The 24409-nt window shown below is 39.7% G+C and overlaps 2 protein-coding genes across 2 annotated transcripts in view; both read left to right on the top strand.

Moving 5' to 3' along the window:
* The window catches only part of LOC122650102 (metal-nicotianamine transporter YSL2-like), a 22223-nt gene extending 14053 nt beyond the window's left edge, over window positions 1-8170 (top strand). The window contains exons 9-10 of the mRNA XM_043843404.1: window positions 5576-5583; window positions 8160-8170. Of these exons, the coding sequence (XP_043699339.1) occupies window positions 5576-5579 (4 nt within the window). The 3' untranslated portion in view covers window positions 5580-5583; window positions 8160-8170. The remainder of the gene's footprint in view (window positions 1-5575; window positions 5584-8159) is intronic.
* Window positions 1-24409, top strand: part of LOC122650105 (sodium/pyruvate cotransporter BASS2, chloroplastic-like) — a 24622-nt gene extending 213 nt beyond the window's left edge. Inside the window, exons 2-13 of the mRNA XM_043843406.1 lie at window positions 99-213; window positions 9417-9540; window positions 9697-9738; window positions 9883-9996; window positions 10129-10191; window positions 16358-16485; window positions 18589-18670; window positions 19694-19745; window positions 19879-19976; window positions 20132-20290; window positions 23895-23984; window positions 24104-24409. Of these exons, the coding sequence (XP_043699341.1) occupies window positions 99-213; window positions 9417-9540; window positions 9697-9738; window positions 9883-9996; window positions 10129-10191; window positions 16358-16485; window positions 18589-18670; window positions 19694-19745; window positions 19879-19976; window positions 20132-20290; window positions 23895-23984; window positions 24104-24181 (1145 nt within the window). The 3' untranslated portion in view covers window positions 24182-24409. The remainder of the gene's footprint in view (window positions 1-98; window positions 214-9416; window positions 9541-9696; window positions 9739-9882; window positions 9997-10128; window positions 10192-16357; window positions 16486-18588; window positions 18671-19693; window positions 19746-19878; window positions 19977-20131; window positions 20291-23894; window positions 23985-24103) is intronic.

The raw sequence follows: 24409 nt of genomic DNA, 5'->3' as shown, positions 1-24409 counted from the left end.
GTTTCTACCTGTTCAAGTATTTTTGCGTTCTGAGGATTGTTTTGGATATGACCAATTGTTTGTTTTGCACTCTCACTCTGTTCGGTTTGACTATGTAGGTAAGAAATGCGGCGATTCAGTATCATATAATAGAAGAGATTGGGCTATCCTAAGCAGTGCACAGAGACCCATCGTCGCAGCGTCTTTCCCTTCCCCAATTCTTCCAAGTTATCGGTACGTTTGGACATGGGTTTAAAAGCTGTTGATTTGTTTCTCATTTACTAATGCTAAGAACCTGTGGGATCTAATTGGGAGGATAATGAAAGTCAGAAATAATGCTTTTTTTTAAAATTCGGATTTTGATCTTACTTTGTGCTTTCTATCTGTCGCAACCTATAAACGTAGATAAAGATTCCATCTGGATGATAAAATTTAGGAAATCCGAGGCAACAAAAGAGGCTATCATTGCCAAATGAATCTGGGAATCTTTATTTTTACTGAGTTAAAACACTGCAAGCCGATTATCTTACTTACTTGTATGCAGTTGGGTGTTAATTGAGTGTTGTAGTAAATTAATTTACAAGTAAAATGAAGTTTCAAAATACCTCTTTTGTGTTTCCTTGATTTTGTCTCCCACAAGGTTTGAACCATTGACTTCCCTGATGTGTGGAAAATGTTTAGTCCCACATTGCTTATGGAAGATATTAGAGTGTAGGTCACATAGTATTATGGAAACTACAAAGGATAGGGCTCTTTGGAAGAAAGTCTCCCTATGCTCTCTTGTTTTCCTGGGGGGAGGGGTGGTAGGGGTGTGAAGTTCCGGATCAGACTTATATCTGGTTTTCCTTTTACCCACGTTGAATATGTACTATTCGACATCGGATGAGATTTTCCTGACATCAACTTTTATGTATTGAGCGTCCGCCAGAATGTGCTCAAAGCCAGAGCTTGTTAGGAGCTTTACTGACATGCACTATATTTTGTCCGACGTGTCGCCGGTGTCAGATGAGCATTGTCCGACGCATCGCCGGCATTGGCGATATCTCGTTACGTGCCATCCAAAATACATTGGATGCCGGTAACGACTAGTTTTCTGTGTCTTCTCTCTCAGAGAGACATATCCTTGGACAGTTGTTTCCAAAGGACATCTCTTCTCTATAAATAGAGGACATTATTGGCACTTTAGGTATAGATTTTAAGTGCTTTATTACCTCTCTTTCTTTGGTTTTTACGTACTGTTTTGAGAGTTCTTCTTCTTCCATTTCCTTGGTTGATTGAGCTCAACCTGAGAGTGCCCTGATGTGGCCCAGTAAGTGAATGCAACAACTATTGTAGGGCCTAAGGGTCTGTTTTATCTTGGGGATTGATTCACAAGAACCCTCTTGCCACCCAAGGGGGTGAATACAATCTTAAGGATAGTGATTGGTGGCACCACTCATTCCCATCATCACTGATATTCATTTGGAGTGTGTTGCAATATCAAGTTGTTGTCCAAGTATGGTTCTGTTACAAATGGAGCCTTCAACCTTCACTTCCATCTCACTAGTGAATGTTTTAACTTCTTAAGATTATTCCTCTATTCTAGTCTCTCAAACCATACTTTGCTGTTATATATTACTACAAGTGTCTTTGTAGAATGAGTGAAAAAAGTATCAATGGAGACAGAAGGACAGTATCGCATGTTGTTCTTTTCTTATCTTGCATATGGTACAAGTATTAGTTTAGATAATGAAAGATTTTTCCCTGCATTAGGATAGTATGTCTATGCTCAGTGGTATGTACTGGTGGTTTTCTGTTTAAGGTATAATCGGTTTGGAAAGTAAAGAGAGATAGATTTTAATCTTTGAGGGCCAACAATAAGGCATGCACATGTCCCCTAAAGCAGAAAGTATGAATAAGCAGAAATGATAAACTAGAGAAGGAATGTTAAGCTGATAAAAGAACCAAGGGATATCTTGCATGCTTTGCTTCATCTCTATCTTGAGATTCAGCAAATGATTAGAATTCTATGGATGAAACTGCATTACCTTTTGGTTATGGAGAAATTGGGTATGTTGCTTTGTGAGAAAGGATGGGAGATGCTCTTTCGTCAGCTGATACTGGTTCGGATACTTACTCTTCGGCAAGAGGCTTGATCGAAGGAGTTGGTTCCAGTCATCAATCTTGGCGTGGTAGGCTTGTTGGTACGATGGTACGGAAAACTCAGTTCACACGGCAGGCCTTGTATGGTTCGGTACAATTAGAATCACAATTACATATTTTTTTAGTTCATTGTGACCCATTTCTCTTAATGAAAAAGGAAAATTTATAGCCACATCACGAAGCTGTTCTGCACAGCTAGCCCCACCTTAGCACACATAAGTAACCAAGCTAACCTAATTGCCTGCGAAGATACTTTTTGTATACTCTCTTTTTTTCCCTAAGCAGACCAAGCAAGAAAACAGATGCACTTTAGCGCCCATGCAATCAAGCAACAGACAAAGGGTGCTAGCTGATTGTAGACCACCTGCCCCCTTAGACAAAGAATAAACTCACTCAACGAATAAGCAACTTCTGAGCCCTTCTGCCTCCAGAAAGGTGGAAATATCATTGTTTAGGAAGGGTATCAACACTGTTCAAAGGGCTTAGGTGTCAGCACTATTCAAAGGGCATACATTTTATAAATAAATCTTTTTTTTTTCTTCTTCTTGAAAGGGAAGTTAGTGGGTGAAGATGGATCTCAAACAAGGTTTCTGGTTTCACCATTCTCAAACCTATCAATTAAGCCCTGTCAGGCAAGCTGTTATCTTCTATATGAATTCAGCCATATATCAAATAATTGCGTGCTTCATAAGTAAAGAGGCCTAAAGTCGAATATTCTTAGTATATTGCAGTTGAAGTATATTTTGTTGCATGGAAAAACTTCTACTGTTTCTTTCCCCTGGTTTGGAAATGCACTTCAGTGGGTGGTTGTGGCTGTCATTTGAAGAGTTTGTGACAGACTCCTAGCAGTTTAGGCTTGCTCCACTCCAATTGTTAAGCTATACATTTGGTTAGTTTAAGAATTGAAAACTGGCCTTCTATATTGGATGTTTTAAGCTTGAATATCTATCTTGAGTAATTAGTTTGAGTTTCCCAGATCCAGTGATTTTCCCTTCAGGATCTTTTGTTCTTGATCAGCTCTTTATGTGAACTCCTTCAGTCCAAAATTTTCATAGGTTTTCAATATGGTACCAGGAATGTCTATGGTTTGTTGGATGTTCAGGATTTGTTCCAGAGTTGTTATTTTTGCTTATTTGATTGAAGTAGCTGAGGAGATTGCTACTAGAGCCAGAGCAGGGTCCTTGCACACAGTCAAGGATTTAAATTCTCTTCCCCCCCTTGATATGGATTTAGTTGAGGATCAAGCCACTGTTTTCAGTTGTTGGTTTCAGGCACACTCTTGGGAATAATGAATTTCATGAGAATGGTGCTTATCTTCACAACCAGGTTGAATTTGAATATCTCTTCTACTGGAGACCTGGACCCTGGCTGACTAATTCAGCAAATGGTCTTGCTAGGGGTGTGTTTACTAGATTAAGATGGTTGGAGGGCCTTTACTAGATTAAGATGTTTGAAGGACCCCTACTAGATTAAAATGGTTCAAGGGCCTTCTCCTTCTGTTTAAAGTGGAGTGTTGTCTTTGGATTGGTTGTGTTAAGAGGACCAGATTTAGAACTCGATGCTTGGATGATTAATCCATCCCAAGCACATTCTTATTTATAAGAATAATTGAATAGTAAAATATGTACATGAGCAATGTGGGACTAAACCACATAATACAAAAACTAACAAAATAACAAAGAAAAGGTCCGAATACCCCACGGTATTCGCCATATATCTAACACTCCCCCTCAAGTTGGAGCATATATATCATGCATGCCCAACTTGACTAAGATAGGATGAAACACTTGCTACTCATCCCTTGGTGAACACATCACCGATTGATCGAGACTTCACAAAAGGAACACAAATGAGGCCGGCCTCAAGCTTCTCCTTGATGAAATGTCGGTCAACCTCCACGTGTTTAGTACGATCATGCGGACAGGGTTATGAGCAATGCTAATGGCTGCTTTATTGTCACAATAAAGCATCATGGGAAGATGAATAGCAATACCGATATCCTGTAATAATCCTCTAAGCCACGAAGTTCACAAATTCCTTGGGCCATCGCACGAAACTTCGGCTTCAAAGATGGACACGCCACAACATTTCGCTTCTTGCTACGCCATGTGACAAGGTTCCCACCAACAAAGGAACAAGAACCGAGATAGATTTCTGTCAGGGAGAACCAGCCCAATCGGCATCGGTATAGGCCTCAATATTAAGGTGACCCGTGGGAGATAGAAGGATTCCCTTTCCCGGAGCGACTTCAAATATCTCAAAATACGACTGGTCGCATCCATATGAGAGGAATAGGGATCATGCATGAACTGCTCACCAAACTCACGCAAGCTATGTCGGTCGTCGTGTGTGAAAAGGTAGATTAACTTGCCCACTAACCGATAAATACCCTTGTCAACAGCTCACCCTCTTTCTCCCTAAGTTTTGTAGTAGCTTCCATAGGAGTATCGAAGGATGACACTAGCAGACGTGTCGTCAATAGATCGAGGACATATTTTCGTTGAGAAAGAAAGATGCCCTTTGAAGAGCGAGCAACTTCTATCCCTAGAAAATATTTCGAGGACCAAGATCTTTGACCTCAAATTCACGGCCAAGGAGGAGCTTCAAATCCCGATAGCATCACCATCCATTACCGTGACCACAATATCATCCACATAGACTATGAGAAGAGTTACCTTGTCACCAACTCGTCGATAAACAAAGTGTGATCAGCATTACTCCGCCTATAACCCGCTGAAATCATAGTCTTGTGAAATCGCCAAAACCATGCCCTAGGTGATGTTTCAGCCCATAAAGTGCACGCTTGGTCTACGAGACCTTGCCCTTGGTCCTCATCGAGAAGCCTGGTGGAATGTCCATATATACCTCCTCCTCAAGCTCCCGGAGGAAGGCATTCTTGACATCTAACTGTTGAAGATCCCACCCAAGATTTATAGCACAAGATAATAGCACCTGGACAGTGTTGAGCTTCCGGCATGGTGCAAAGGTCTCCGATAGTCAACTCCATAAGTTTGAGTGAACCCTTTGCAACCAGGCGTGCCTTATATCGATCCACGTAACCATCGCCTTCTGTTTGACCACGAAGACCCATCTACATCCAATGGTTTCTTTCCGGAGGAAGAGTCACAAGCTCCCATGTATTATTTTTATGTAGTGCTCTCATTTCTTCCAACATTGTGCCTTCCACTTTCCATCTGTAGATGCTTCCGTTTTAGGAATCGAAACGAGAAGAAAGAGAGGATACAAAAGCACGAAAAGATGGAGAAAGAGAGCTATAAGAAACAACACGAGATATGGGATGTAAAGTACAAGTCCTAGTACTTGCGGTGAGCAATAGGTAGGTCGGATGAAGAGGGATTACCGGGAGATGGAGGATCCGGATCGGAGCCGGCAATTGGATGGGTATTGGTGCTAAAGGGGATTGCAATCGCCTCGTTGGTTCCCCCTCGTGTAGGTGAGTATGTTGGAATTGTCAATTCTCTTCGAAATGCACCAATAGTTCTCTGGGTCGAGTCGCTCCCCAAGAGGAACATTAACAACACTATTTTCTATGGTCTCCCCCGTAAAGGATTCCCATTAGGTGAGGGAGGAACAGCGGAGGAGTTGGGACATCATCCAAAGGAGGTTGGGCATCGTCAAAGGAGGTCGGCAGCGGCGAGGAACCTCTAGTGGAGGAATCTCAAAGGGCACATCTTCACTAGAACTCTCCCCTTGAAGAGGTGGTGAAGAATAATAAGAAAGGGTCTCATGGAAAACAACATCCATACTCACCAAGGTACGACGGGAAGGGGGATGGTAACACTTATAACCTTTCTCGGGTTGGAGAATAACCCAAGAAAATACAACGGAGCCCACGAGGCTCAAGCTTGCTGGAGATCCGGTATCCCTAGCATAACACACACACCCAAATACTTTGGGAGGGACAATAAAGGAGGAATGACCCGAAAAATATCGAGGGGGTACGGAATTAAGACCCGAGAAGGGAGCCTATTGATAAGATAGGCGGCGGTGAGAACCGCATCCCCCAATATTGAGAAGGAACATTCCTCCCAAACATCAAAGCCCGGCCATTTCCAACAAATGACGGTTTTCCTTTCTGCCACACCATTCGGCGGGGGTATCAACACAACTAGTTTGGTGAATGATGCCATGATCAGCCAAATATTTTTGAAATTGTGATTCGATAGAACTCGGTTCCATTATCACTTCTCAATATTTGGAGAGTAGCCTGAACGAGTTTGAATCGACTATGAAAATGCTGAAAACATGAGAAAACCTGATTTTTAGTGTGCAAAAGATATACCCAAGTGTTCGAGAATGACAATCAATAAAAGAGACAAACCAAATATGACCGAGAAATAGAGGGCTTCATTAGGGCCCCAAACATCGAATGTACCAAATTAAAGCAAGAAGAACTCCTTTTATTTGAAATAGGATAATTTGAACGTGTCCTGTTGGCCAACACAAGCCTCACAAAAAAGTCATCCTTAGTATGTAGGGTGACCAAACGAGGAAATAAATGAGCTAAAATTCCTAAAGGGGGTGACCTAACCGAGAGTGCCACTGGTAAAGTTCGAAGAGACCAAGGAGTTCGATGCACGAGAAGGGAAAGGTGGTGGAGAGAAGCGACCGTCATCAGCGGTGCAAGCCACCATGCACTTTACCCAATCCAATCGTCTTCCCGGAGGCCGATCCTCGAAACACACAATGAGAGGGAAAAAAGTGACTTTGCAGTTAAGATCACGAGTAATACTACTAATGGAAAGAAGGTTAGTAGTAAAATTAGGAATATGTAAAAGAAGACAAAGGAAGAGAGGAAGTGCAGTTGATGAGTCCTTTTCCGGATATTGAAGAAAGGGACCCATCACCACTTTGACCTTATCTTTCCGAAGTGGGAGAATATCGTGAAATGGACTAGAGGAACCGGTCATATGATCTAGCTCCGAATCTATGATCCAAGGATGGGAAGCCACGAAGCACAATGACCTACAAATGGAATACCCGCCGGGCAAAGTGTGAACTCGAAGGAGCGAGGAATTGCGTGGCGATGTAGTAGAGGCAGGGCGAAGTCCGAGCATACGAAGGAGGGCCTGTAGATCATCCCGGGATAGACCGTGATGAGCAGGGAGTTGCGATGTGATCTCGGTCCGATGGGCCTTGGTCTTTGTCTTTATCTTTGTCTTGGCAGCCCTTTTAGTTTCAAAATCAGCGGGTTTCCCATGAAGTTTCCAACACTTCTCCTTGGTGTGGTAAGGTTTGTGACAAGATCTCACAAACAACGACCAGTAGAATCACCAAGAGAAGCAATGCCACTAGGTGTAGGAGTGGCGGGGGCAGCGCTTGGAGAGCTGATCTCGAGTAATAGGAGGGTGCAACATGGCAGCCCTACGGTTTTCTTCGAGAGGAGACGAGGGCATAGGACTGTTCAAGTGTGGGAAAAGGCTTGTGACCCAACACTTGAACCCGAATCTGATCATACTCCACATTTAATCCTCGCCAAGAAATCATAAACCCCGATCTTGTCCATGTGTTGCTTATAAGAAGTAATATCTCATACTTGGGTGAAAATCGAAAAAATGGTCCAATTGTTGCCAAAGGCTGCGCAAGGTAGCATAGTATTTGGAGACCGTCAATTCTCCCCGAGTAGTGTGAAGGACCTTCTTCCCGATTTCATATACCTGGGCATCATTGCCAAGCTGTCCATAAGTCTCCTTGCAAGCAGCCCAAATTTCTGAGGTGTATCAAGAAGAAGAAAATTGTGTTGTAGATCCGTAACCATAGAACCAATCAAGTAGGACATAAGAACTCCATTGTTGGCAAGCCACCTGTCTTGAGCAGCCCCAACCTCGTAGGCATAGGAGTGGATCCCCTAATATGACCGAAGGCCACGGCCAGCAATGGCAAAGGAGGCAGACTAGACCAAAGTAGGTAATTGGTGCCATCCAACTTGATTGGATTTGGAGAGAAAGTATGATACTCGTTTGCTGTTTCCATCACCAACATAAGTAGCAATCGAATCCATAGAGTCACCCATGGAGACAGTGAAGAATCCCAAATCGGAGAAGAGGGCTGTTGTGAAGAGAAAGCCAAGAACACCTCCAAGTTAAGGGCTGAAACAAGGATGAAAGCCCTCTAATAATAAAGGAATAAGTGTCTCCAAGAATCAGCAACAAAGAGGCAGAGAAAACCTTGAGATCGATATTTTCGGGTTTTGAAAAAAACCCGAAATTGCTGAAATCGATAAGATGATATGAGGCCTGGAAAATGACTGTGTGAGGCTGAAATTGCAGTCGAAGTACACTTGAACAGATGTGAAGCACTCCTCAAAAATCAGAATTAATCGATAAGTGGAACCCCAAGATCGACAATTGTCGTGGTTTTGAAAAAACCCGAAAGTGTGAAGAGATATCGATCTTGAGGGCTGGAACTTGATGTAGCTTGATGTAGGTGCTGGAATACTGATCTGCCGCAGGTCTGAAGCTCCAATATAGTGAACAAAATCCTTGTAATATAGTGTGAATCTGTCCAATGAAGGCTGAAGTCTTCAATATTCGCAGCAAAGGAGTGCAGCACCTTATCGATCAATTCTTCATATCATGGGATGAGGTAAAGGAGGGCAGCAGCTGGATCAATTGATCACCTCATCAGTGCTGCCCTATGGGACAGAGAAGAACAAAACGAAACAAAGGGAAGAAGAGAAGAAAAGAGAAGAGAAAGGGAGAAAGATCGAGAATTAGAGAGGGAAGGAGATCGGTGGATTGCAATCTGAGTTCTAATCCAGCTTTGATACCATGTTAAGAGGACCAGATTTAGAACTCGATGCTTGGATGATTAATCCATCCCAAGCACATTCTTATTTATAAGAATAATTGAATAGTAAAATATGTACATGAGCAATGTGGGACTAAACCACATAATACAAAAACTAACAAAATAACAAAGAAAAGGTCCAGAATACCCCCACGGTATTCTGGCCATATATCTAACAGGTTGCCTTCTCTTGTTTCAGGCTTTAAGCTACTTTTATACTTGGCTCATCTTTTTCATGAATAAGTTATCCACTATTCAAGATGAACTCTCTGTAGGGGAAATAAAGTCACTATGGAAGCATTTTCCTTATCTTCTAAGTTCTTAAATAGTGGTGGAGGCTAGATTGATTTAATATATGCTTTTTGCATGACCGATCTATTCCATCTTTGTTCATCAGAAATTGGAAATTGTGGTTTCTATTTTAATATTCACATCTATGTCACTGGTATCCTTACATTTGCCAAATAACTCTCTGCTATCTGCAGTTGCCAACAGGTTTTCTGCAAAGCAGTAGATAATGCATCTGGGAATGTTCCAAGTAGCAGTGCCAGTGAAATGAGCCAGTATGAGAATATAATTGAAACATTAACGACTCTTTTTCCTGTGTGGGTATGTTTTACACATTCATTTGAAAAGTCCTGGGATATAATTCCTGTCTTTTGTCATTTTTAGAAAAATTCTTTTCCTAGCTACATTGTTCAGTTTGTGTTATTTTTTTTGCTCTATAGTTCAACTTTTCTGAATCTTTATGTGTTATTCTGGCAGGTAATAATTGGCACAATTATTGGTATCTATAAGCCAGCTGCGGTAATATTACTTGTCTATCTCTGCAAATTTGAATACGGTTTGACTTGGACATCTGGTTGAAATGGTTAACAAAATTTTGGGCACACAATCCGCATTAGTTCCAACATCCAGGTTGCTGAACCATCTACTTTCGTCCTCCTACAGGTTACTTGGTTGGAAACAGACCTTTTCACTGTAGGCTTGGGTTTCCTCATGCTTTCCATGGGATTGACATTGACATTTGAAGATTTCAGACGTTGTCTACGGAACCCATGGACTGTAAGAAGCCATCCTATTTCGTAGACAGTTGGGAATTATCCTGGCATTTAAGCAAATTAATTGTTGATTAATGCCCTCCAAACTCATTTTTATTTTATCTATTTGAGAACTAATTAATTCTTATGCTTGTAGGTGGGAGTAGGATTTCTTGCTCAGTATTTAATCAAGCCGGTGTTAGGCTTCTTTATTGCAATGGTATGGTTGCATCTACTTGCTTGGTGTTTTCTCTCTCCCTACTTTCCCCCCTCCATCTCTCTGCCCTGATCCTGAAATGTGTTTGACCTATTTATTAGTCTAAGTTGTGAAAATGAAATTTCTTTGTTGAATTCACATGTTGCTTTTTACAATCTCCGAAGAGTTTTGTACCATTGTTGACAAGAAGGTGGTGTGAAGGCATTTCATAACTTATGAAGCATAATTTTTGTCCTTGGATATGGTGGGGTTTGAGTGATTTATGTTTTATAAGGTTGGAAATATATGAGAAGGTACACAATAAGTCTTTGCAAACTTTGGATTTTTTGTAATAATTAATGAAGTTCACTCTTAGTTTACTTTACATTTACAGAATAATTTTATTTTTCAAGTTTTAGATGAGCTTAGAGTTCTTTTCTTTGAAAAATATTCTTTTCCTATTTAGTTTCAAGTAGTTTTTTATTTATTTATAAAGTTTGGGATTTGATAAGGTTTTATTGAATAAACTTCATGTCTCTATTATGTAAATACAACAACAACAACAACAACCACAACAACCACTCAGCCTTATCCCAACTAAATGGGGTTGGCTACATGGATCTTTTCAAAACAATGTAGGGAAAAACTGAGGTCCTCACCAAGATAGGAAAAAAAGAGTAATGCAGAATAAAAAGAGGAAATGAGATAAAAAAGTGAGAAATGGAAAATGAAAATGAAAGTAAGAGGAAAGAGGATAGCCCTTAAAATCAGGAAAAATCCTTGCTACATGGTGTCGACAACGTGGATCCTTGCCCTCCAATAGGCTCTATCTGAGGTCATACTTGGCACAAGACCCAGACTATGCATGTCATTCTTCACAACCTCACTTATGGTCATTTTAGGCCTACCCCTAGCTCTTTTAGCTTCTTCAATTGGAATATGATCACTCCTCCTTACTGGGGCATCCCTAGGCCTCCGTTGCACATGGCCAAACTACCTCAGACGACACTTGAAGCTTGTCACTAATTGGGGCAACTCCCACCTCAGCTCTAATGCGTTCGTTCCTCACTTTATCCTTCCTAGTTTTGCTGCACATCCATCATAACATCCTCATCACCGCAACACATAGCTTCGCTATATGACACTTCTTAACTGCCCAACATTCGGCCCCATGCATCATAGCAGGTCAGACAACAGGCCTGCAGAACTTTCCTTTAAGCTTTAAAGGAATGTGTTGGTCACATAGTACTCTGGTTGCACCTCTCCACTTCATCCATTCCCACTTTAATTCTTTGTGAAACATCATCATTTATGTCCCCTTCTTTGTGGATGATAGACCCTAGATATCTGAAATAGTCACTTGGCGTTATCTCTCTCTCCTCAATTTTCACCATGCCATCATCCATCATCGTGTGACCAAAGTTGCACATCATATACTCCGTCTTTGATCTACTAATCTTAAAGCCTCGTGTTTCCAAAGCCGATCTCCACATCTCTAGCTTAGCGTTGATTCTTGCTTTTGTCTCATCCACCAAACGATATCATCAGCGAGGAGCATACACCATGGAACCTCGTCTTAGATGTGCTTGGTTAACTCATCCATGATAAGCACAAACAAATAAGGGCTTAGGGCTAATCCTTGATGTAACCCAACCATAATTGGGAATTCCTTGCCCTGGCCTCTCACAGATCTCACACTAGTTACCACATCCTCATACATATCTTTCATTACATCTATATATTTACTCGACACCCCTCTCTTCGCAAGATCATCCTGGATTAAATCTCTAGGGGCTTTGTCATAGGCTTTCTCCAGGTCAATAAAGACCATATGGAGATCCTTCTTGCTAGCTCTACATCTTTCCATGAGCCTCCTTAGTAGGTAGATAGCTTCTTTCGTGGATCTACCTGGCATAAAATCAAATTGATTCTTCAAGATATGAGTCTCTCTTCTCAGATGGGCTTCAATAACCTTCTCCCAAAGTTTCATAGTATGACTCCTAGTATGACTCATTAGTTTTATGCTTCTATAGTTATTGCACCTTTAGACATCACCCTTATTTTTGTAGACTGGGACTACAATGCTTCTCCTTCAATCATTAGGCATTTTTCTTGTGATCATAATCTTGTTAAATAACTTGGTTAACCAATATACCCCACATACTCCTAGGGCCTTCTACATTTTTATTGGAATCTCATCTGGGCCTGGTGTCTTGCCTAATTTCATCTTTCGTAGTGCTTCTTTAACTTCCGCCACACCCACCTTTCATACATATCTATGATGTGGTGTCTTTATGACTAATGCAGTTAATCGGTCCAGTCATATTCGAACTATCTCCATTCAGAAGTTCATAGATATACTCATCTCATGTCCTCACAATGTCCTCATCCCTAACCAACACTCTTCCATCCTCCCCTTTGATACATCTCACCTAGTCGAAATCTCTACTCTTCCTTTCTCTCATTTTAGCTATTTTATCAATAGCTTTTCCCCCTTCCTTTATGTTTAGATTAATATAGAGCTCCTAATATTTCCTTGCTCTAGCCATTCCCACCATCTTCTTAGCCTCATTTCTGGCCTCATTATACTTCATTTTATCTTCTATTTCTTTAGTCCGTTGCCAAGTCTTAAACCTCTCTTTCTGGGTCTTGATGGCTGCTTGGACCTCCTCATCCCACCATCAAGTCTCCCTAGGGGCCTGATGCCTACCCTTTGCTTCCCCTAGAACTTCTTTGGCAACTCTCTTAATACAAGTCATCATCTCGTTCCACATTACATTGGTGCCTCCTTCAAAGTTCCACTTTCCTTGTTTGACCATATTTTCAATAAACGTGCCTAGGGACTCCCCTTTTAGTCTCCACCATCTTATCTTATGGTACATAGGTTCCCTCTTCCTACACTTCAGTCTATTGAGGCACATATCCAGGAGTCCAGGACCACCAGTCTATGTTGGGTGGTTAGACTCTCCCCAGGAATAACCTTACAATCCTTACACAACATTTTGTCATCTCTTCTAGTTAGGAAGAAATCTATTTGACTGGTATGGGTCCCACTTTTGTAGGTAATTAGGTGTTCCTCTCTTTTATCAAGAAAGTGTTCACAATTGATAGATCATAAGCTACCGCAAAGTCTAGGATTGAGGTCCCCTGCACATACCTCTCCCCAACCCCGAAGCCTCCATGGACACCTTCATAGCTCCTACAATCGCTCCCAACATGGCCGTTCAGGTCACCTCCAAAGAATCTTTTCATCTTGTAAATGCTAAACGTAATTCAAAGGCTTTCCTCTTTTCTTTCAATAGCTAATCTTGTAGAAGGTATTAAATCCTTCGGTTTTATCTTAATTTGTGCGCCTGGTTCATTCCCCTTGTACTAGTGTGGACAATATCTTATGACAATAACATTAACATTGACTATTTCATCATGGGAATTTCAGATAGTCAGGATAGATTATTTGTATTAAACTTGTATTATATTGGTTTTTCTTTCACCATTTCTGCCAGGAATATTGTTTCATTTGTTGGAATAACTACTTATTGTATATTCAAATATCTTGTGATTTATGCCTATCTAGACATCAATTAGATTTTAACTAAGTGCAGATATTCAGTAAGACATCCAGAGAGGAAGTCAGCTCTTGCTCTCTTACTTCCTCTTTTCTTTCTTCTAAAGATGGCATTTGACTCCTCTATCCCAGAATTATTTTCCTTTTTCCTTCTTTTCATCTGTCCCAAATTGTTTTCAAATGTACAAATCATTCAATTAATTCTTAATGACTTCACTACAGTTTCTCTCATTTATTATCACATTGCAAAACATGGAAAATAACTGGGACAAATTTATTGTAAAATAAGTAGATTTTTATGGGGTTCCTACCAGCCCATTATAGGAAATCTTCCCACGTGCCCACTATTTTTGCCATGTGGAAAAGATGATTTGGCATTTTGACCGATTGATAGATAGGGAATTCCTTGGATGGGCCACATGTTAAATTTAGTGGCCTATCTCAACCATAAGGCCTACAATGTATAGGGTCATTCCTTTTTTAACAGGTTGTTCAAACAGCCCCTCTTTTTCAATGATTTTTAGAGTATTATAGCAAACAGTTGGAGAAGTCAGACTGGTTCGGAATTTAATACAAGAATAGGTGATGATGTAGACAAGATGTCAAGAGAATTTGGTCACAATGTTAACGGCCATGTGGAAAAGGTTTCCTACAACAGGTGTCTAAGAACCCTTTTTCATATATATCATTTTTTTTCTTAAAATTCTGAATTTTGAAAACAAAGAAAAGTTTTTTGGGATGGAGGGAATATATTTTACATTTATGCATATCTTGTGAACAATTGTTATGCGTTGATGGTGTTTCTATGGTTTTTGGATCTATGCTGTTCCCAGAAATTATTTAATTGATTATTAAGAGTTTATTTACACTTAGGGTGAAAGAACGCTACCTAGTCATGTGCGGCGCGTGGCCCCTGCGCATAGACACAAGGCCACACAAAATGACCGCCGTGCCCCCATGGAAAGGCGGAAATCCCTGGGGGCACAATGATCATTTTGCATGGCCCTGTGTCTCGGCGCAGGGACTGCGCACCACACACAACCAGGTACCGTTCTCTTTCCCTTACACTTAAAAGCTAGAATCTATTTTAAGGATTAAAAGACCGGGATTGGAGGACAGATCATTATACTAATTGAGGTCGTAGTAAGTAGCACATGAATGCTTGGTCTTTTGTTGCCACCAAGTTTCTCCGTCACTGGCGGTTCAAAATTACAGCTCAAGAAGGTAGTGACACATTTTGGTTTCTTGTCCATTAAAGCAGTAAAAGACTGCGCTTCTCATTTGGAATGATCTGTGGATATAGGTAGTCACATCCATAGTTAGCAAAAAAGGGAACGGCATAAAAGTGGACACGGACGGTATGGGTTTTAAATGGCACAAAATTCCTAATGGTACGGTAAAAAAAAGATTAACCCAATTTTTATTTTATTTTTAAATTTAAAACCTAAGATTGCTACATATCGTTGAAAACATGATGAAATTTGGGATGAGAAAAAAATATGTTTTTTTACCTATATAAAAAACATATACGCACACCTCCTTTGACATCAGAAGCAAATTGTTTGCAGTGCCTTTTAGATTTATTGACTCTCCCAGAAATAGACATATTGTAGCATCTTGGAATCTCCCCCACTAGCTCTTATTGTGGATGTGTTGTATTTTGGCCTTTCTCTTTTATTCTTGTATTTTCTTCTCCTTTGGGGCCCTGTTTCTCTAAGGTAATGAATTTTTTATTCACCAAAAAAAAAAAAAGCATTTAAAACGCCACTGTTATCCATTTGCTGTATTTCCCGTATTGTTGGCAAGCAAATGACAACACACGTCTAAAATGCCAAAAAATGTGAAACGCATTTTAAATGCGTTTTTGCTAACAGTGGGCACATACTCGCACCAACTTTTATCTTGCCAATTTTCTTCAGAAGGAGACAATTTTACATGATTGTCAATGCTATAAATGTGGTTCTTCATCCATACTTTTCCCAGTGATTGCAATATCTGCATAGACCTACAATGAGTGTTTGATATCTTTTGGCATGTCTGATTCCTGCAAGGACCACATCCACTAAAAGGAAAACCAAGTTAGATAAACTCACAATCTTAGGGCATTATGTTCTCAGATGAGGAGTGCACTCTTTAGTGGTGGTTATCAATTGTGATGGACCAATCAGTTTTTTCCTGTATTGACATGTCTATTTTTATTTTACTTGGTAACTAATATTTAAATATAGCCTAATTTATTTTCTCTTCTTCGTATGGTATCCTTTTGATTTTCCTCAACTAGTTACAAAATTACAATTTCCTGGAAACTCAAAATTCCCTCTAATGTTGTTCTGGTTAGTATTGAAAATGATTATATTCTCAACAAAAATTTCATATGTATCTGTGAGCACTCACAGAAACACCTGTTGAATGTAAATATTGTAAGGCACTACCTTAGGAAACTTGCCATTGCAAGGTATGTATCCCAACCAATAAATCATAAATATTCCAATGACACAGGAATTACAGCAGCATGTTAGTATTTGATATGAAAATCTATCTACAGTTCAAATTATAGTCTCTTTTCTTTTGTGTCTCCCAGGGTTTTGAAGTTTCTGTTCCAACTCTACTCTCTCTGATTTGCAGACACTGAAACTCTCTCCTCCTCTTGCAACTGGTCTTATTTTAGTCTCATGCTGCCCTGGAGGTCAGGCATCAAATGTCGCAACCTACATATCCAAGGGAAATGTGGCACTCTCAGTTCTCATGACAACGTGAGCTTACTTTGTTCCTGTACTTTCTGTTTGTGGTTGATGAATAGATTCTAGTAAACCTTTAGTGTGATTTGTGAACACAATTGCTTGTTAACATCCTGCAATGATAACCAGTTTCTGTGTCACATGCAATAAGACTTAAATTTTGTTTGGTTCAATTCTTTTGATCAGTTTGATTATCAATTTGTAATGGGATTCTGTTCAAAAACAACAAAATGCAGAACCACCCACAAGGTAGAACCGCAGGGTATCTTTGGGCAGAACCAGAATTGGAAACTATTGATATCTAACAAGCCATAACTCAGATGGGGTTGGGGGCAAGGTCGAACAGGCCTCTAAGATGGCTGAACAACTCCTCAAAGTGTGGCTGAGATCCAATGGTTAGATTAAGAAATACAAGCAAAGTTCTGAAATTAGTAAGTAGGTTAATGTAGTTTTAGATTGGTAGGAGACCAACTAGAAGCCAATAACCAGGATTTGAATGGGTAATTCGGGTAGGTCAAAAGTAGGTATTTTGGTCAAATTACGGTTAGGGTTTGATGGTAGGGTTAGGTCAAGTTGATGTAGGGGAGTCTATCAGTGAAGGTCTTGTTAAGTTTTAGTGGCTGGAAGTGAGCTGGAATGGAATTGCAACAATTTATGGTTTTGGATTTTTGGAAAGAGAATAATGGTGGAATCTAGGGTTTAGGATGGAAAATTAGGGCAGGGGTTTGGATCAGGTTCTCCTTAGGGTGAGAGGGAAATTCGATCCAAATATGGTGGTATTTTGATGGCTGGTTTGGTCTGGGCAAATTTGGATTATGGGAATGATGTTCAGAGATGGAGGGGATGATAGGATTAGGTGGTTTAGAGAATTGGAAAAAGAGTTGTAGGGGATGGCCCGATGGGGTGTTTCAAACTCACTATTGTTGCAGAAAATCTGTAACAGCAGCTTGTTTGACTGGAACTTGAATAGAAATTGAATCTTGCCTAGAACTTGATAGTAGAGCTTCAATAGAACCACCCAAGATTCACACCATAAGATGTCAATAGGATCAAACACCAATCCTACCAGCCTTGATCAAACGCAAGGCAAACTTCAAAGGAAGAAGACAAGTTGCAGCAACAGCTTCAAGAGTTAATTTTCTTAAACATTCAATGGGGGGAAAGAGGAGCCCCACTGATGGCTTTTATTAAAGGCCTAAAGCCAAATTCCTAACCAGACTAGGAGACTAAGACGCTCCTAGCTGACTCTATTACAAAACACAGCCTCTCTCAAATTTGTGGAGAGGTATGGACCCAATTATAATTTAAAACAAATAAAAGAAGGTGACTCAAGTCACTTAAATTGAACCATTGGTTCAAACCAGTTTTGGACTGGTTCAATATAAAACACTAAAAAATATGAAAATAAACTAAGTATAGAAGTTAATCCCGTATGCAACCTAATTACCCATACTATAGGTCCATAAAAGTGACATGGGATCAAAGGCCCAACATGTATACAAGCCAACCTTAGACTTATTCCTAATAAAACAAGCCTATTTCGGTGATGAATCTGCATCATAGGTTCAAAATTGGGAGAGAGAGAGAGAGAGAGAGAGAGAGATGTTTGTCATCTTCATGTGGGTGGAGGTTAATAATTAAATGCTTATGCTTTTCCTCTTAGTATGTCTCAATTTTAAATGCCTATGCTTTTCCTCTCAGTATGTCTCAATTTTCTGGAGGTTAATAATTAAATGCTCATGCTTTTCTTCGCAGTATGTCTCAATTGTAAATGCTTATGCTTTTCCTCTCAGTATGTCTCAATTTTCGGCATCCGCATGTTCCTAGAAGAAAATATGCCTGATGAAAAGCACAATATACACTAGTTGTTCTATCATAATTGTCTGTTAACTCAAGCTAATTTGACATGGACAGCTATCCCTTGGGCAATTCTGCCTATGTGGCATAAAGCACGATGATCTGTTTATCTATTTATATATGTTTGTAAGTTCATGTACATCTGCATATGTATGTACTTAAATTTATCCTTTTGATTGAATTCATACTTCTTATGTACATGGCCCCTGTTAGTTCTTGATAAGCTATTCACTGTTCGCTGATTTACTGTTATGCCTGCAGATGTTCTACAATTGGTGCTATTGTCATGACACCACTCCTTACTAAGCTTCTTGCTGGTCAACTTGTTCCAGTCGATGCAGCCGTAAGCACTGCCACTTAGTTCATTATCCTTGATTTTGTTTAATTATATGAAACTAGTATTTTACGGAGCCTAAGAAGTAGTCAGATCAGAGGTTCAGAATAGCAACCTACCAAATTGCATACCTGTGCATGTGGTGCCTAGGAACGAAGATGTGAAGACCTAGCATATCACCTAGGGATGGCAACAGGAGGGGTTAAACAGAGGACAGGGATGGTCTGGTATGACCAAGATCAGGTTTCAGGTGGTTTTGTTTTTTAGAATACACAAGGGGCCTCGCTCCTACTCATCACAACCTATGGGGACTCTCTACTTGCCTTGTAAAATTGGTAATTCCTAAGCAGGTTTGATGGGGAGGGGTGGTGCCAGGTTCAGCAATTTCTTAAAAAGGGGGGGGGGGGGGGTTGGTCCAGGTTTGGCCAAACTCTGCCCCGCCCTATTGCCCCATATCACCAATTTTAGAATCAACTTATGGGATGATCACAGAGATCCAATCACTTTCTGTAAGACGGCAGAAAAAGAAATGATGAGTGGTCCTGGCGAGGTGGTTTGGGGGAAACCGGACTTGATACAGTGGTACACCATCATTTGATTTGGTTGAAATCTAACATTGAGGAATTTTCTAGTAGGAATCCCTCGTGTAGGGAGCTAATGGCCTCACTGAGATCAAACTTAGATCAGCTGGAAAAATATCTGACATGAACTTAACCCAGATTCAGACTGCATTGGAATTAGCCTGCCAAAACCTAGAAAACTCGGCTCTTCAGCCAATTGTTATGTAAAAAACTATATGGGTGTGACTGAATCTGACTATTGAAAGACCAACTAGACTAACATAATTTTGTTGGTGGTGCTATAGAGACTTTTCACCCTAATCAAATGGTCAGCAGACAGTCTTTACATTATTCTTAGAAGATCTTAAGCTTCATTAACTCTTCATGAACATGTTTACTTTGATCAGGAGCTTGCTTCCTGCTTACCATTTGCTAACTGAGGTATTGTTTTATTCATTTATTTTATTCACAGGGCCTTGCCATCAGCACTTTTCAGGTTGTTTTGGTGCCAACTATTGTTGGAGGTAATGGTGTTAATAGAAAAATTGCATTAGTAGTTTGCAGTGATGATTCATTGCACCACCATCAATCATAGCTCATCATGAAGACTATTATATATGTATGTACATATTAAAGTGATATTGGTTCATGTGCCAGTGTTGTCAAATGAATTTTTTCCCAAGTTCACCGCGCGAATAATTACAGTCACTCCACTGATAGGGGTTATCCTTACCACCTTGCTTTGTGCAAGCCCAGTAAGTCTACAAAACAATTGATCAATTTGGTTTGAGTTGAATTTTTGAAGTAGTTACGGTATATTTATTTGAGGTAGCTCTACTCTCCCAGCTCATGGGCTTTGTGACATTAGCTTTACACTGAAAGAAACTGATTATGACTTGTTTCCTACAAGATTGGGCAAGTTTCTGATGTTTTGAAGGCTCAAGGAACACAACTAATACTTCCTGTAGCTCTCCTACATGCTGCTGCATTCGCTCTTGGTTATTGGATTTCAAGGATGTCATTTGGAGAATCCACTTCCCGTACTATTTCTATTGAATGTGGGATGCAGGTATATATCTTCTCTAAACGTTTCTTTAATCTTGACAACTTTTATGATCATGGTAGACAAAGTTCGTCCAATGATTTGTATGTCTTATACAAGTGCTATTTCCTGTATTTATAATTCACAAACAAATGATACCTTAATCATATGTAGAGTGATATCTGGTAGAAAGTACTGAAGAGCAATGTCTTTCTGTAATCTCCTTTTTATGTGGGTAACCGGGCAGACTAGGATTCCAAATTGGGTCATTAGGTAAAGATCATAGGTCCGGGCTTATTTAGTTCAGAATAAGTTTTGCACGAGTCAAACCTGTCACGAGCATAAGGTATATTGTACTTGATTTTCCTTGGACAATTTTTGATGGTGCAAGCCATCTCCATAGACCTTCTTATTGTTTGATAGATTTGTTGGTACCAAGTCGTGTTATAGATGCAGGACACCACACCTCAAATTTTGGAATTGGGGTTGATTGGCTTTGAGCCCACCGCCCACATGTCCGACAAATGGCTCCAGCCGACTAGATTATACTGAAGAGATCAACTTATAGGATCTGACTGCTTTGAGTAGCCACTGGTTTTTTTTTTTTGTTTTTTGTTTCATTATTTGATTTTTTCTGCTTATAGTCTGTTAACTAACTAATGAGGTAAATCCCGTACTCCTATCTTCAAGTTCAAGATCAAGATCAAGATTTATTCAAGATCCTCTAACCAACTGAGCTGCTCTTGCAACAACAGTAAGTTTGAATCATCCCATCAATACACATTCTTCTCCTAATCCTCCAAACCACCCCAAAACCATAATTTTCCCACCCATCTCCCAAAATTCTTAACAAACCATTCAGCTAACAACACCTTCTTATAATTGGATTGAGTATTCTCCTGCCCAATTGAAATACTCGAACCAAGCTGTTTTCCCATTACCCCATTCAAACCACAACATCCCACCTATTTCTGGAAATCATCCCATTACCCAAATTCTTCATAGACCAATCCAACCATCAGAAACACACCATACCTGAATCGAATTTCATTCCCTACGCTAGGAATAATCGATCCAAATCCTAGCCCCAAATTCCCATCCTAAACCTTGGATCCCCCTATTTTCCTCTTTTCCAAAAACCCGAAACCCTAACCCTAAATTGTTGTTAATTCAAATCAGCATACTTCCCTCTATTAAAACATCTCAGGACCTTTACTATTAGACTCCCCTACCTTGATTTGACATAACCCTAACAGAAAACCCTAACCCTAATTTCACAGTTTCACCTATTTTGACCTAGCAAATTTACCTGTTCATAACAGATCCCCTTTTTTGTTGTCCTACCATTTATTTGGATGAGCCTTGGACAACCTGAAAAATGCAACTCACTGGCTATCTTAAAGGAAAAAAAAAACTGTATAGGTGAAGAAGAAATATACAGAACTGAAGTGTAGAGGAGTATGATATTTTGCTTTTGAAGAACTAAGCTTTTTTTTTGAAGAAATAAGATGGCCCAAGTCTAGGTATTATGAGAATTATAATGATTAGGAGAAATGGATTACTACTTGTAATTTATGAGTAAAATCTTTTATGGACCTTGATTTGGACAGATCTCAGATCGTTAGAAGCCTGATATTAGTTATACAAGTCCTTATGTAACTGTTTTTGTTTTTTCTTTTATAAAATCATTCTGTAAATTGTAATACATAGCACTAACATTTGGACTCAGATAAGACCTGGATGAGTAGGGTTGCATGTGATTTCTACCCATATGAAGAAATACAACACCCAAAAGTCATAGGAGAACTGTAGACCTAAGTCATGGAGCATGCTGATCGCTTCGGGAGAATTTATGTGGTGTTGATTCCACTTTTATGTTGGAGGAAATGAATAACTATCTTTGACAACAGGGTTATTTTGTACATCAAAATGAAGGGCTATGTTGTGCATGTTTGATTCAGCCATTCAGGCACTTCCTCTTTTATCTTGAACCATCCTAATTTATTAATTTCTTTTTTCCATCCAATATTGATTGTTGACTATGGAATTCCACTTCAATTCATCTCAGTTTTGAGTTGAAAACTGGAAACTGATTTCAAGAACTAGTCAAGAAACCTGAAAACTCCATCAAAAACCTATTCAAATCCCGGAGATTAAGATTTGAACCCATAGAAATAGTATGGTGCCGGGCGGTTGATGCACTGATCATTGAGCCTACGTCACATAGCCATTGACTAAATAAAACTCTACTTTATGGATTGGGATTGTTTCCCCCACATCTTTGGGCTGACTACCAACCAGGTGTTAATTTACTGTGTTTTGCATATTCTCCCTTTGTTGTTCTGAGTCTTCTGATTTTAGTCATCACTCCATCATATATGTCTTTACCTGTGCCAACTTTTCTACTTCAAGTACCAAAAAAAAGTTGTCTACTTCACACCCCTTTCTTTTCTGGAACCTGCCAAAAGATCTCTATGGGACCCTTCCATAAAAAGGGTGTACCCAGAGCACGTGGCTCCCGCCAATGCGGTATCTGGGAAGGGTCATAATGTACGCAGCCTTACCCACGCTTCACATAGAGGCTGTTTCCCAACTCAAACCTGCAACCACTAGGTCGCAATGGAGCAACCTTACCGTTCTGCCAAGGCCTGCTCTCTCCTCATCTCTCATTAATCCAAATTGAGTTTGTGATAACGTCTTTGCTCTTTGCCACAGCTCGACAATAGCCATGACCTTGATCCAATGGATTGGTGCAACTCTGAATGTTTCCATCTTGTAAATAAGTAATTTGATGTTTTTTCCTTTATTCATCTAGCATTTTCTTAGTTGCAGTGATCTGGTTGAGCAACCAACTAACCAGGAAGCAACATGAATTTCCAAACCTCAATTGGGATCGGTACTAGATCCTTTTCTATCAAAAACGCATGCTGCACACTCACTATCCTCCTTATTTTGGTGCTAAATCTTAATTTCTGATTGTCTTGTTATTGACTTCCACCTATATTCTTTCTGTATGATTTTGATACAAGTCTAGACACACTTTCTTCCTACATTGTATAGTTGGGATACATAATATGTTTTAAAAGGATATAATCTTGTTAATGTAAGGTATTACGTGGGAGGTCATGTTAGCATTTGGGTTTGCTGGTTTGTCTCTAATACCATGTTTTGGGTGCTTTGTACATGTATAAGCTAACATAATAGTTAATTTACTTTTATTTTAATTTTGTGTGTCTTTATGTATCAAGATTGTAGTCTGACCAAGCATATGGTAATAAAATATGGCTAAAATGAATATGAATAATAGGTACTAAGTAGGAAAAATATGAAGTGTGTATTTTTCCGCAGTGGAGTTTGAATTGGTCAACCTCATCTAATTCTACGTTTGGTCGGAGTATTTGACTGGGAAGATAGTAGATACTATACTGAATTTCTGTAAAACCGTACTGTGGAAATTGTGTTTCCTTTCTCCTTTATTGAAACGATGGTATTGTTGGAATCATCTTGTTCAATTGAATCAGGCTAACATAGATTTGGTCTATTGATTGTGGGCAGTTATTGGTAGTGAGATTGCACTTTTGGAGTTACAGATATTCAAAACTGACCTTGCTTTTTCCCCCCAATCATGCAGAGCTCTGCACTTGGATTTTTACTTGCCCAAAAACACTTCACTGATCCCCTTGTTGCTGTCCCTTCAGCTGTCAGTGTTGTTTGCATGGCGGTAGGGTTCTTGCACTTGTTCAATTCCCCTTCTCAATTCCAGAATTTTTTTTATTACTTCTCTGGTCTTTGATTAGGAGTTAATAATATACTCCCTGCCATTTTGGTCTATTATTACAGCTTGGTGGGAGTGCTCTTGCTGTCTTTTGGAGGAACAGACCAACTCCAGCAGATGATAAGGATGATTTCAAGGAATAGATCAGTCTTTTGCCTTCTATATTAGTATATTCTCCTTAGACTTTGTGGTAAGTTCTTTTAGGAACTAAGTGATGGTCCAAATTACTTAACTTTCAGGAGGAAGAACAGTTTTGACTTTATATTTTTCACAAGGACCAGGTAATCTGAACTAGGAAGTAAGAAACAAGTTATTTACTGAAAACAGAAAATTAAATTAAATAACAGTGTGGGATATTCCCCTATTATCAA

This window comes from Telopea speciosissima, chromosome 2, assembly GCF_018873765.1.
Source record: "Telopea speciosissima isolate NSW1024214 ecotype Mountain lineage chromosome 2, Tspe_v1, whole genome shotgun sequence".
NCBI classification, from domain to species: domain Eukaryota; kingdom Viridiplantae; phylum Streptophyta; class Magnoliopsida; order Proteales; family Proteaceae; genus Telopea; species Telopea speciosissima.
This window is presented reverse-complemented; position numbering and strand designations above follow the sequence as displayed.